The sequence below is a fragment of the Haliotis rufescens genome, unplaced genomic scaffold (assembly GCF_023055435.1).
Source record: "Haliotis rufescens isolate VD_foot unplaced genomic scaffold, xgHalRufe1.0.p SCAF_13, whole genome shotgun sequence".
NCBI classification, from domain to species: Eukaryota; Metazoa; Mollusca; class Gastropoda; order Lepetellida; family Haliotidae; genus Haliotis; species Haliotis rufescens.
In genome coordinates, this window is record NW_025963813.1 from 32,121,253 (window position 1) to 32,136,491 (window position 15,239).

A 15,239-nucleotide genomic window follows, 5' to 3' on the forward strand; every position below is an offset into this window, starting at 1 on the left:
ACAGCGAATCGTGGTACCTTAGTCGACTGGGCCACCCCTGACCCTCGCCCATAAGAGTGTCCACTGACTGTAACCGTGAATGTCCGACAAAATGTACAAAAGTACATTCCAACTTACGACGTTACTGTACTTTTGAACACGCATTCACTCACTCGCCAACTCTTCTTTATTAAAGTAGAAGTTTGAAGATGTCGCGTTCATCTCGTTGTTGTAGCTGCACACCTTTGCCGTCGGAGACACGGTTAAGCTCATCACCAACTACAACGCTGCCGTGGAGCTCCAGAACGGACATGGCGGATGGAATGACAAAATGGAAGATGTAAGTGAGTGAGTGAGTGAGTTTGGTTTTACGCCGATTTTAGCAATATTCCAGCAATATCACGGCGAAGGACACCAGAAATGGGCTTCACACATTGTACCCATGTCGGGAATCGAACCCGGGTCTTCGGCGTGACGAGCGAACGCTTTAACCACTAGGCTACCCGACCGCCCCTGGAAGATGTAAGTAGTTGGGTGTGATACTAAATCCTGTAAATAAAGGACTGTACCCTACACAGTAACACTGTTCAGCTAATCAAATGCCGGACTGACGAATTGTGAGAAGCGTGTGACTTTGCTAGAACAGTGTGATTGTCGGTGTTATTGGTATCTGTATAGCACATCGTAAACACGCACACGCTGTTTTCTTAATAATATTCTTTCCCGCCATTGCCGGAGGGAACTGAGACGAATTCGAATGTTGGACACATCCGTGAACAAATTCACACCACGAGAATAATAATTATAATAAGCTGTAACGTGGTTTGATATTGACAAAAGAATAACAAAAGATAGAAATTGGAGTAATTTAATTAATTATGAATTGAATAACATAGCTGTCCCTTTACAACAAACAACTTGTCTGCACGTACATACGTTCAGTTTTAACTTTTCGATTTACAAGGGTTTATTTTGTTTGTTTGTTTGTTTGTTTGTTGTTTAACGCCGCACTCAGCAATATTCCAGCTATATGACGCCGGTCTGTAAACAATCGAGTTTGGACCAGACAATCCGGTGATTGACATCATGAGCATCGATCACGCAATTGGGATCGATGTCATGTATCAACCAAGTCAGCGAGCCTGACCACCCGATCCCGTTAGTCGCCTTTTACGACAAGCATAGTCACCTTTTACGGCAAGAATGGGTTGCTGAAGACCTATTCTACCCCGGATCTTCACGGGTTGCTATTTTTGTACTTGCATGTTGTCATTTAAAAATACCGAAAAGGTTTGGGACACAAGAAACTTCGACACTCGACATTCGGCCAGTCAGTTCGACATTTAAGAATTCGACAAGTAAGAGTTCGACACAAGGGTGTTCGACTGTATCAGTACCATTCCTGCTACATTTGAACTGGCCTTTGTTTTAGTCGTTTGTCACTGGCATTGGGATTCCCTCCTCGTTGTATTTGTAATAGTAGACGGACGATGGGGTAGCCCCGTGGTTATAACGTCGCCTCGCCTTAACCCTCGTGCAGATCCCTACCTGGGTACAATGCCCATTGTGTAAAGCCTATTCCTAGAGTGCTGAACCCTGAATGAGGAAATAGTCACAAACCCGGCGTCACAATACGCCACTCACTGTATATAGCCTCCAGCATTTTATACAAGTAAATTATTTCAATGTTATTGCCACCATTATTGCAATCCTTCTTCGTCCACAGTGTCTAGGCAGGACAGGCCAGGTGGTGGAGATCGACAAGGACGGGGACCTGAGGGTTGCCTTTGGGCCAGTAAAATGGTTCTTCAACCCCGTCAGCTGTGATCCTCAGGACAGAGAAACCTTGTCTGGCTCCGGCCTCTCCGTCGGATCCAATAAAAGCACCAGCTCAGAATCTTCTACATCCGATGTGGATGGTAATTATACATCACCTATACCATAAAATATTTTAGCAATAAACCTAATGTTTCAGGCATTGGTTTAAACCACTGGCTGGCCCAGTCGTCTAAGGCGCCGCGATTCGCTGTGCACGCCAGCAACCTATGATTGTGGGTTCGAATCCCGGTTCGCCACGATTATGTTTCTAGGTTTGTCAGCACCATACCCGTGTTCGTGGGTTTCACCGAAGTTGTAAACGTCTGAGACCTGCATCACTTCGGGCTTTCCTCCCACATTAAGCTGACACGCCGTGATATAACTGGAATACTGTTAAAAGCGGCGTTAAACCCAACTCACTCACTCACCTTAACGTATTTACACCTCAAAGCGACTTAAAATACCTTTCTCATTCACTGTATCCTTGTTTCCCAGACATAGCCGAAGGTGTGGCTAAGGTCCTGTTCGGCCTTCTGAAACCAGGAGACAGTGTTCTTTATAAGCCGAATACGTCATCCAGCAGCGCCGTGACTGCCCGAGACCTCTTCATCGCTGTCAGCAACGGCGACACAGAAACAGTGAAAGACATTGTCAAGTCTATTGGTGACAAGGTACATGTTTCGGCCTTATGAGATTAACATCTTTGCGTGTATATTCTTCCGATACTGAAATAGGTGACTGCACTTATCGTGACAGGATTCGCTGATCGTGGGTTCGAATCCCAGATTCGCCCCGATGAAGATTCTAGGATCTTGGAACGTCTACGCCCTGCGTCATAAGATGGCGCTCAGTGTAATAACTGAATAGGGTCATGGCGGCGTTAGGCTCAAGTCACACACTGACACTTACACTTTTCAGTAGGGTGTAGTTGCATCAAAATAACACAGTTAAAGTTAAACCGGGTATCAATCCCGTATAATTTCACAACCGGATACCCGGGTATATCCTAGTATCCTAGTTCTGTTTGGTCCGTTATAATTACTCTGGGGAAAAAACATCACCATTTCAAAATTTATAAGATCATTAATATACGTAAATGTAATGTACATATAGAAACAAATTATGTTAATGCATGTTTAAGCTCAACAAATTGTTTCGCCTTGTAAAGGTGATGATTTAGAAGCATCTACATGTCATCTTCCCAAGGCAAGGGAGTTAACTGACTATAAAAGTCCAATTTAGTTGGTGCCACTACGATCAAGCAACGAAATTCTAGCGTAGTTCGGCAAGGGTGGAAACTGGATTTTTGAAGTCAGTTAACACCCTGGCTTCGGGAAGATGATACGAGTAAGTAAGAGCATACATTTCTTCGAGTGTTAGCAGGGGGTACGGGAGGCCCAGCCTAAGGCGCAGCGATTCGCTGCGCAGAGTTGCGTCCCTTGGGCACACAATAAACCTATGGTTGTGGGTTCGAATCACGGTTCGCCCGAATTATGTTTCTAGGTTTGTCAGCACCATAGCCGTGCTAGTGGGTTTCACCGAAGTGGTAAACGTGTGGTACCTGCATCACTTTGGGCTTTCCTCACACATTAAGCTGACACGCCGTGATATAACTCGAATACTGTTAAAAGCGGCGTTAAACCCAACTCTCTCGCTCACTCACTCGAGTGTTAGCTTTATTAAAACAGGTGAGGTGAGGTGAAATGGGGCTTAACGTCGCGTTCAATATTTTTGCGCTTAAATAGCGACGTGCATGCACGTGTGTTAGACTAACATTTAGTCTCTGAAATGTTATATTACACAATATCCTTCTTGACTTAAAAATATAAATAAAAATCCCCAGAGCTAGCTTAAGCTGGCTAGACTTGATTTTGTATGCATTTCTAGATTATTTTTTTTCATAAAATAAATATATTCCACAGTCATGGTGCAGGACTAGCACGTGTGTTTGTGTGGCTGCTTGTACTAGTCCGGACTGATGGAGATTTATAGTGCTAGCACACTGAGATACCATGCCGCAGTTTAACATGAATACCCCACTCAGACACAGTATACTGACTCCGAGCCGACCAGTCCTTGTTTTAGCCCCTTAATGCCGAGCGCCAGACAGGGTAACAACAAGTACCATCTTTTAACGTCTTTTGGTATGACTTGGCCGGGGCGGACTCTAACCGTAGACTAAGGAGGCGATCTTATGAAAACAAGATGTTGGTATTCTTTGAAAACCTTTGCTCTGCTTACATTGAAGGGTCCGGGTCACCTGTTGTGATTAGGCTTTCCTAAACCTTGCAATACACATGCATCAAGTTGACGAAGTTGACACAATTTATGGATAACAACTTCTTTAATACTTTGAAGGCGACGTTTCGGTATAGATCCTTATAGGATAATATGACAATGATAATGTCTCATTGGCTTCCATCAATGTGTTTTCTGTCCATCATGTTGTGACAGCATTGTCCTTCTGTTATCATCACCTACTCATGTTATTCCACTCATGTAGGCAATTGTTGTTATTGTTTGGGTTAGTGAGTGAGTGAGTTGGGTTTAACGCCGCTTTTAACAGTATTCCAGTTATATCACGGCGTGGCAGCTTAATGTGGGATGAAAGCCCCAAGTGATGCAGGTCTTCGACGTTTACCACTTCGGTGAAACCCACGAGCATGGGTATGGTCCTGACAAACCTAGAAGCATAATCGTGGCGAACCGGGATTCGAACCCACAATCATAGGTTTCTGGCGTGCCCAAGGGGCGCAACTTTGCACAGCGTATCGCGGCGCTTTAAACGACTGAGCCACCCGTGCCCCCTTGTTACTGTTAATCCTCTACTGTTAATCCTCCACCTACTATATATATTCTGTACACTGCCCCTCATTCAGTCTTGCTTGACAACGGTATCAGTATCTATACCGAAACGTCGCCTTTACACTGTATTAAAGAAGTTGTTTTCCATACATTGTATCTACTTTGTCATCCGTCAACTTCTAAGTAATGCCTATCAAACAATGTATCAAACTGATATGCTCTGCGGAATAAAATGCATTCACTTTAGTCTGGAATCGGATCCTTTCAGACAACTTATAGGAACGTCCACATGATTTAATAAACATTACCCAATACAAATAATTTGTTAATCAAAACAAATAGTGTTAGTCTGGACAAAACCGTCACCAGGAAAATTGTCCGGATTAGCGAGTGTCCGTATTAACAAAACGTTGGTACTATGATATGTGTATAAATCTATGTTATCTAAAAATCTATGGGTTTAACTATATTTAACCATCTTTGAATGTAGTCTTTGTAGTCATTTACCGCCATATTGTGTTGCATTAATCCTTCACAAAGATGTGAGGGGGTTGAAATGAGGTTCAACGACTCGTTCTAGATTTGTGCACTTATATAGCGACGTCACTGCAATCTTCAGAAACGTTTACTAACGTAATTCGTTGCAGATATGAATATCTCTATATTCTTACAGTGTGATCATCATAAACCAAAATGTATTTCTTTATATATTTTTGTTATGAATTTATTCATCAGGTAAACGAATCAGTGGATGGCCTCACGGCACTGCAGACAGCGTGTTACAAAGGTCATGCTGACATTGCCACGCTTCTGATCAGCGCTGAGGCGCATCTAAACAAACCTGATGATGATGGTGATACCCCTCTACACTACGCTGTGTCAGGGTGAGCAGCACGTATTCTTAATTCTGCCACTCTCCAATTACCACAATGCAACTCTAGTCTACCCAGAGTGAGTTGGGTTTAACGCCGCTTTAACAGTATTCCAGTTATTTCGCGGCGTGTCAGCTTAATGTGGGAGGAAAGCCCGAAGTGATGCAGGTCTCAGACGCTTACCACTTCGGTGAAACCCACGAGCACGGGTGTGGTGCTGACAAACCTAGAAACATAATCGAGGTGAACCGGGATTCGAACCCACAATCATAGGTTTCTGGCGTACCCAAGAGACGCAACTCTGCACAGCTAATCGCGGCGTCTTAGACAACTGGGCCACCCGTGCCCCTAGTCTACCCAGAACCCTGAGCTATCATTATTTTACCTTAGGCAAAGTCACGACAGTTGTCCCCGCTATGCCTGCACTCCACGGTAGATAGCTACAGTAAACGAACTCACAATGGCCAATAATTTTAGTTCGTAATAACCGTAGTTCGTTATAAGCATATATCCGGTATATATACCAGAAATGGTCCGGAGTAAAAGTAATCGTTAGAGTGAGTGAGTGAGTGAGTATGGGTTTACGCCGCTTTTAGCAATATTCCAGCAACATCACGGCGGGGGACACCAGAAATGGGCTTCACACATTGTACCCATGTCGGGAATCGAACCCGGGTCTCCGGCGTGACGAGCGAACGCTTTAACCACTTGGCTACCCGACCGCCCCTGTAATCGTTAGAAATCCTTGCTCAACAAAGAGTCCATAGTACGTATGTGGCTACGAGTCACTCTCAAATAGATATGATAACAGGGCTTCACGCAGAGATGAGCGTATCCTTCTCCAGCTCCAGTTACAAACACATGCAAAGGCAAGTCAATCATGAGCGGTAAAGGATTGAAATATGAATTTGACAGGGTGATATTTTCATGGTTACCAAAATACAAATTATTATCTTTAAACAACAATTACAGTTTATTTACAATTTATAAATTATAAACACAGGTTAATACTAAATATATTAAAAATAATAATTGAGGCTCATGTGGGACAATAGTACATGGCAGACGTATGACAATGGCGGTGGCGTTAAGAAGGGATGTAGATACCAGAGGGCTTAAACAATATGCCAGGTTCACATTTAGACCATGTATCTCTGGCCATATTTTACAGAGAGCAGCCCACCCTAGTAGGGATACTGCTGGACGCCAAGGCACGGGGCGACACGAAGAACAACAAGGGACTGACACCAATACATCTGGCAGTGGCCAAGAAGAACCCCAGTGTCCAGTGTTTGAAGAGACTTATACGGTCCAAGTGTGACCCGAACACACAGGTAGACGCAGCACAATGGTTTAGTCAGTCAGTAGGAATAAGCAAGTTACCAAGACACAATATGAGACTAAATAACTTAATTACAATATATATATATATTTATCTTATTATTTATATAAATCCTTAAACCATCAGCGTATTGTAACTTTCCAATCGATTAGGATTATGTACTTCTGTATGTTTCATTTTCAGAAGCCTTACAATTTTCTGAGTCCTTAAAGTATAAAGCATTTTGTTATATCTATCCCTAAGGATGAGGACGGAGATACGCCCCTCCACGATGCCATCAGAACCCAGAACCAGCATCTTCTTGACCCCTTCCTGGAATGTGCCGAGCTCAGCATGAGACTCGCTAACTCATCAGGCTGCAACCCTTTCCATGAAGCGTGTACGTCTCTGTCTGGGGCCACAGAGTGAGTTCATCACCTGATCATGAAGATCACTGAATATTGAAGCATGCTTTGTTGTCGTCTATTCATTGATCATTGAATTTGTGAGATTGTGTTGAAGCATAACTTACTGGTATCGTATTGATAGAAAATTGAATCACTGAAAAGTGTGTTGAAGTAATTTGGGGACGCAACTCTGGATCCCAAGAACATGTATGCTTTATCATTGCGAACAGCAGTCATGTTTTTGTTGTTCAATAATTTGTAAAACTGGTAAAGAGTCTTCATGACAAGAGATCCATGCCAGGAGATTCTACCTACTCCAATTACTGTGATCTTCGTTTATGATGCCCCTTCGTTTTTTAAAAGGTTTCCACAAGCTCTAATACAAAGAGACCCGAAGATTGTCAACGTTCCAATGAACAACGCCCTAACCCCAATACACATAGCAGCTTTCAGGAGCTTTGTGGCACTGGCAGGTGTCCTGGTTAAGGTAAGCCTCTTGTAAAATCTAAAGGTTGTAAAGACTAATTAGCTCCTGCGCTTTTCCAAAATTTGCCGATACTGAGAAGTACCTGTCTGAGGTTAACGGTGCAGCATTTATCGGTAATAGTTAAAATATGCCACCAGCTGTGTCAATGTCAATTTTGTTATATCTCAACTAGGCTGGCTGCAACGTCAATGCACGAGACGACAACGGCAAGACAGCGCTTCATCTGGCTGTGCAAGGATGTAATCTGCAGATTGTCCAACTGCTCCTGGAATCTGGTGAGTATAGCTTACATGCAGTGTGCCATACAGATCTGTAACCTGCAGAATGTCCAACTGGTCGGCGTGTCTGGCGAGTATGGTTAACATGCAGTGTGCCATTCATATCTGTAACCTGCAGAATGTCCAACTGGCGAGTATGGATAGTCGAGCAATTAAGACTGAATGCTTTCAAGACAGTTGTATTTCGTCACGTACATATATCTGATATATTTTTGTAGCATATGGATGTCATTTTGGCGTCCTGGCGTGACAGTGTAATACACTCCACACACTGTCCGGCAAATAAATAATATATACCTTCCTTGTGTATATGCCAGTTATGAGATCCGTCTCTTCCTATATCATCATTTACTGATCTGCAGGGGCGGAGATCAACGTACAGGACAAAGACGGCAATTCCCCTCTACACGCCGCTCACATGGACAGCACCCTGCCAGGAGATGTGAGTACAAGGATTAGTGGATTAATGAACTGTCTGCAATATCTATAGGAGGAGTTGCGTTATGTGAATGTTGATTTTTGTGAAATGTTGATGATGGAACAGTCTTTTCTGTGTATAAAGGAGGTAAACTGTGTTGAATGTTGATGATGGAACAGTCTTTCCTGTATTTAGAGGAGGTAAACTGTGTTGAATGTTGATGATGGAACTGTCTACACTGTCTGCAGAAGAAGTTAATGTATGTTAAATGTTAATGATGGAACTGTCTACACTGTCTGCAGAAGGAGTTAATGTATGTTGAATGTTGATGATGGAACTGTCTACACTGTCTGCAGAAGAAGTTAATGTATGTTAAATGTTAATGATGGAACTGTCTACACTGTCTGCAGAAGGAGTTAATGTATGATGAATGTTGATGATGGAACTGTCTACACTGTCTGCAGAAGGAGTTAATGCATGATGAATGTTGATGATGGAACTGTCTACACTGTCTGCAGAAGGAGTTAATGCATGATGAATGTTAATGATGGAACTGTCTACACTGTCTGCAGAAGGAGTTAATGCATGATGAATGTTAATGATGGAACTGTCTACACTGTCTGCAGAAGGAGTTAATGTATGTTAAATGTTAATGATGGAACTGTCTACACTGTCTGCAGAAGGAGTTAATGCATGATGAATGTTAATGATGGAACTGTCTACACTGTCTGCAGAAGGAGTTAATGTATGATGAATGTTGATGATGGAACTGTCTACACTGTCTGCAGAAGGAGTTAATGTATGTTAAATGTTAATGATGGAACTGTCTACACTGTCTGCAGAAGGAGTTAATGTATGATGAATGTTAATGATGGAACTGTCTACACTGTCTGCAGAAGGAGTTAATGTATGATGAATGTTGATGATGGAACTGTCTACACTGTCTGCAGAAGGAGTTAATGTATGATGAATGTTAATGATGGAACTGTCTACACTGTCTGCAGAAGGAGTTAATGTATGATGAATGTTGATGATAGAACTGTCTACACTGTCTGCAGAAGGAGTTAATGTATGTTGAATGTTGATGATGGAACTGTCTACACTGTCTGCAGAAGGAGTTAATGTATGTTGAATGTTGATGATGGAACTGTCTACACTGTCTGCAGAAGGAGTTAATGTATGTTGAATGTTGATGATGGAACTGTCTACACTGTCTGCAGAAGGAGTTAATGTATGTTGAATGTTGATGATTTCTTGACAGCGTAGAAAGGAGGAAGTACACTGTGTTGAATGTTAATGATAGAACCGTCTTCAGTGTCTGTTGGAGGAGGTACACTGTTTTGAATGTTAATGATAGAACCGTCTTCACTGTCCGTTGGAGAGGTAAACTTTGATGAATATTTTTGAGTGGGCTGTCTTTACTATCTATAGGAACAGTTAAAGTATTGTTGAATGTTTTTGCTAGAACTGTATTCACTATCTGCAGGAGGGTTCCAAGGACGAGGATTTGGCACTGGAGATACGCTGCCATCTCGCTGAACGTGGAGGAGACATCAGGCTGGAAAACAAGGCCGGGAAGACGCCCCTTAATTTCGTGAAAAACAAAGAAGTCCGCGTTATGTTAGATAGGTAAGACTGATCGTTAATAAGCAGATATGCTCCAACTTTAGGATGTAAACGTTAGGTCAGTAGCACTGAGTTACTTACAAATAATGAATGTAATGCACGAAAGCAGTGTTGAAAAATATCTAATAGTGGGGCTTAACAGAGACAGGCCATAATGTGCTTTTATCTAATGTTTGTTCTGTGAAAGGAAGAGCAGAACTCGTTGTTCAGGATTGTTCTTCAGAACACCAAGGCTCTGAAAAATTTGTAGCTTGATGTACTTAATATGCAAAAAATGAAATCCTGTTACAAATTAAAATGTAATCAAAGACATACATTACATGATCAATTATGACAAGACTATACAGTACATATACCTTTACAACTTTATCAGTACAAGACTATTTATTGAACACTCTTACTCATGATGTGTATGTTGATTTTCAGAATTGCAAAGCGGCCTTTGTCCTCGAAAATGAGCCAGTCAAAGCGTCTTCCGGCACACTGGGAAAGCATGGGACGGGACGGCTTTATGAAGGTGGAGTTGAGTGAGTCCAACCCGTTGACGGCCTTTGAGTACCGACACGTCGAGTCCAGGATGGAGGACACACTGTCCAATAAGAGTATCCAGTCCATCTTCCGCATCCAGAACGTGGCATTGTGGGAACAGTATAGCGTGTAAGTATATATGATGAATGTAGTTGCACTCGTGCACAAACTGGGGGGGGGGGGGGGGGGGGGGGAAGGTGGCCCAGTCATCTAAGGCGCCGCTATTCGCTGTGCAGAGTTGCGCAGAAACCTATGATTGTGGGTTCGATTCCCGGTTTCGCCCCGATTATGTTTCTAGGTTTGTCAGCACCATACCCGTGCTCGTGGGTTCCACCGAAGTGGTAAACGTCTGAGACCTGCATCACTTTTGGCTTTCCTCCCACATTAAGCTGGCACGCCGTGATATAACTTGAATACTGTTAAAAGCGACGTTAAACCCAACTCACTCACTCACTTACTCGTGCACAAACCATCGGGCGCACAATTATGATGATACTACAAATACGTAATATCATCGTCATCAGCACAAGGGTAATGAAACACATATCACACACACAATTGACACTCGTATCCTTTGACAGGCAAGTATAACCAGATATTTTCCACTATATCCGCACAGCAATTACAACCAGACAATTGGCATCAATGTTATTCAAGCAAATGTCAACCAGACAGTCAAGTCTTTGATAAGCATTTAGAAGTGATACACACAAGGAAGAGAATATATGGATGTCAACTTCTTCTTTATTATCATAAATTATATCTTCCTTCACAAGACAGTTGCCACCATAGATTTTGTATCACACCTCTGAGACTGATAGACCGCCTCCGTGGTCTAGTGGTAGAGCGTCCAGGTCCGGGGTTCGATCCTCGGTCGCGTCATACCAAAAGACGTTTAAAGATGGTACTTGCTGTTACCCTGTCTGGAGCTCGGCATTAAGGGGCTAAAACAAGGACTGGTCGGCTCGGAGTCAGTATACCGTGACTGAGTGGGGTATTCATGTTAAACTGCGGCATGGTATCTCAGTGGGCTAGCAATATAAATCGGCATCACTCCGGACTAGTACAATCAGCCACACACACACACACACACACACACGTGCATGCACGTCGCTATATAAATGCAATTATATTGGACCCGACGTGAAACCAATTTCACCTCACCTCTGAGACTGATAAATGAGATTTTCGCTTCGATGTTTTCCCACAGTAAAGAGAGATACGCGTTGACATCGTTTCCCTATGCGCTTGACATCTACATACCGTCCCTTCATGCTAGTTGTTGTCTAGATGTCTATTGGCATGGCTCAGTTGTGTCTTCAAACCCCAAAAGACTTCATTCGTGTTGTTACTTTCAGGGCCAAGGGCAACATGGAACGTGAGTACGGTCGTGGTCTTGCCAATGAAAAGCAACTCTTTCACGGAACCACACCAGACTCGGCCGATCTCATCCCGCACCAAAACATCGACTTCCGGTTAGCCGGAGGTAGAGTGGGCGCCATCTATGGCCAAGGGGCATACTTTGCTGTGGACGCCAAGTATTCGGATGGCTACGCTAAAGAAGATGCCCGTCGTCACAGGTTCATGTTCTTGGCTAAAGTTCTTGTTGGGAAGTCGAAGCAAGGAAACCGAGAACTGAAACGTCCCCCAGTGTTGGATTCCAGCAACAAAACTAAACTCGCTGACTCAGCATGTGATAATGAAACAAGCCCGAGAATCTACGTGATTTTCAGCGAAAGTCAAATATACCCAGAGTATCTAATTGAATATTGTTGATTTTCCAATTTATGTATGTGTTTTTAGTCAACGGATTGTGTCTTCGCTGCAATCTTCAGAATGTTCGCTGACAACACTCGTGTCTACAGGACTCATTATGTTTTTTAATCGGATTCCTTATCAGTTGACATGCAAAATAATTACTTATATAAACTTTTAATCCTGAACGCGCTGGCACCACTCGTGTTCACAGGGCTCCTAGTTTTTTTAATCGGATTCCTTATCAGTTGACATGCAAAATAATTACTATTAACTTTTAATCCTGATCGCATTGTATTATAAAATGCTCTTCCGATCTACCATAAAGGGAAATACTGATTTTATATGACGATGGTACATGTATCTGTAGATTACGTCTTGGGTGAGTGAGTGTTACGTTACAGGGTGACGTAATGGGACATCATGGTGTGTTGCCGTGACGACCCAACGGTAGTCCGCAGGCACACGCTCGTCAAAATGTAATTCATATTGTGGGTGTTTTAGTGTTAAAATGCACATAAAATCAGACATGGTATATTGTGAGAGTCCCAGGAGTAATGTTTGAAACGTGAACGTTTCTGATTGACGTAACAAATTGACGCTGCGGTTTATACAATCTTTTAACATGTTAAATATATGGGTGACTTGTCAAGTTTCCATGGTAACATGCCCATCCATTAGCATTCTTGTACACCTGACATACGTCATAGACATGTAGGAACATGTCTGTACGAAAAAACTATTATATCCTTTTCGTGGAAAGCATCAGAAAAGCATCTTACACGAGGTCATGATCAGTATAATACACAAGGAATTGGTATTGAGATATAGTTCACTGGTGACTTGAGTTGTTACGTATGGATTTGTGTTTCATGTTAGCAGACACTAGATGGTCACGATGCAACATGTTCGGGTGAAAATGTATTTATCTATATTTGTAGTTGCATGTATACATGCATTCAGCATTTTCCAGCTATATGGCGGCGGTCTGTAAATAATCGAGCATCGATCCACGCAACTGGAATACGATGACATGTATCAACCAAGTCAGAGAGCCTGACCACCGATCCCGTTAGTCGCCTCTTACGACAAGCATAGTCGCCTTTTACGACAGGAATGGGTTGCTGAAGACCCATTCCACCCGGGATCATCACGGGTCTTTTACCCAAAGTAACATTCATATATGCTAGTCCCGCATTGATACTGTTTTAGTACTTTAGACAGTATAACGTTTAAGATCGAAGATGTTAACAAGTTCGGCTAAGCCTACGAGCACGGACGAGTTGCTGACAAACCAAGGATTATAATCTAGAGTTGGCGGTTCGTGTAGGAATTCGACCAAGTACTTGAACATTCTTATGAAACTAGTATGATGAAATTAAAACAGTGAAAATTCCATGACGTTTGATGTTTAGTATATTGTCAGAAGAGGGGTACTGTTTTATTCTTTCAACAATCTCATTGCCACATGTATTTCTGTTTAACACGAAAGGAAATGTTATGCATAACTCCGTTACGTGTTCAAGATTGCAAATGTAGTGGAAACTAGTTTGTTTTCATTAAGAAGACATCTATATGTGTAGTGTGTTACTTTTTCCAATTAACTCCTATATCAGAATGTGACACTCAGGATAACACACATATACGTGTACACCCCTTCCAGTTTTAAACCAGGTGTTGTCATATCTAACGGTCTTTGAGGATTGAAGGCCTGTGTTGTAAGTCGCCCGTGTGCTCGTTTCAGTTTCAGGCTAAATCTATTCAGTAGATCATTTATATCAATGCTACCCTAAAAGGTGTTGTATGTTATTGTAATAAAATGCTCAAATAAAAAATATATATGTGCACTATTTTACTCGTGGGAGTTACACAAATTGTACATAAGAATATGTGACTTCCGTGATATGAACAGTAAAATATGTCTGAAGATGCACACTTCTTGTTACATTTAATAAAACAGTAATTACAGCACATCGCCTGGTGTGTGTGTGTGTGTGTGTGTGTGTGTGTGTGTGTGTGTGTGTGTGTGTGTGTGTGTGTGTGTGTGTGTGTGTGTGTGTGTGTGTGTGTGTGTGTGTGTGTGTGTGTGTGTGTGTGTGTGTGGTAGTTGGGGGGCACACGCACACCCACGTAACCAACGACATACGTCGCCAATGAAATTAACAATATGATTATACAGAAACATACCTTTTAGCCTATGAGGGTGGGGGCCGGTATGCTGATCACGCCAAAAGCCCGGGTTCGATTCCCGACATGGGTACAATGTGTGAAGCCCATTTCGGGTGTCCCCCACCGTAATATTCTGGAATATTGCTAAAAGCGGCGTGAAATTCAACTCACTCACTCGAATATTTAAACATTGAGGTGAGGTGAGGTGAAATTGGGTTTAACGTAGCGTCCAAGATTATTACACTTATATAGCGACGTGTGTGTGTGTGTGTGTGTGTGTGTGTGTGTGTGTGTGTGTGTGTGTGTGTGGTGGCTGCTTGTACTAGTCCGGATTGATACTATAGTGCTAGCCCACTGAGATACCATGATTGACAGTGATTGTACACACGGGGCTAGAACAACCGAGGGGGATTGTAGCAGATACCACAAACAAGCAGGTCACCCCGTACAGCCATTACTCAATGGGAAGACGAGATAGCCTTGTCGTTAAAGCGTTCGCTCGTCACGTCTTAATGTTGGGTACGAATCCCCACATGGGTACAATGTGTGAAGACCATTTCTGGTGTCCCTTGCGTGATATTGCTGTAATATTGCTAAAGGCGGCGTAAAACGATACTCACTCACCCACTCACTTACTCAGATGTCCAAAACAAGCCCATTAGACACAGATAAGTTTATACAGATGTTTTAGTTGTTCCGGAAGGCATCTCTCGATGTTCAACAAAGCATCCACTAGCTGACATTTGCAACAGGGAAGTTGTCAGCTACTCGAATCA

General features: G+C 42.6%; 1 protein-coding gene across 1 annotated transcript in view; it reads left to right on the plus strand.

Annotated features, from left to right (window-relative positions):
• The window catches only part of LOC124152853 (E3 ubiquitin-protein ligase mind-bomb-like), a 29,898-nt gene extending 15,673 nt beyond the window's left edge, over positions 1 to 14,225 (plus strand). Inside the window, exons 8-19 of the mRNA XM_046525905.2 lie at positions 215 to 319; positions 1,706 to 1,898; positions 2,293 to 2,468; positions 5,338 to 5,486; positions 6,646 to 6,808; positions 7,060 to 7,220; positions 7,566 to 7,689; positions 7,862 to 7,964; positions 8,330 to 8,409; positions 9,872 to 10,014; positions 10,438 to 10,668; positions 11,898 to 14,225. Of these exons, the coding sequence (XP_046381861.2) occupies positions 215 to 319; positions 1,706 to 1,898; positions 2,293 to 2,468; positions 5,338 to 5,486; positions 6,646 to 6,808; positions 7,060 to 7,220; positions 7,566 to 7,689; positions 7,862 to 7,964; positions 8,330 to 8,409; positions 9,872 to 10,014; positions 10,438 to 10,668; positions 11,898 to 12,315 (2,046 nt within the window). The 3' untranslated portion in view covers positions 12,316 to 14,225. The remainder of the gene's footprint in view (positions 1 to 214; positions 320 to 1,705; positions 1,899 to 2,292; positions 2,469 to 5,337; positions 5,487 to 6,645; positions 6,809 to 7,059; positions 7,221 to 7,565; positions 7,690 to 7,861; positions 7,965 to 8,329; positions 8,410 to 9,871; positions 10,015 to 10,437; positions 10,669 to 11,897) is intronic.
• The last annotated feature ends 1,014 nt before the right edge of the window (positions 14,226 to 15,239 follow it).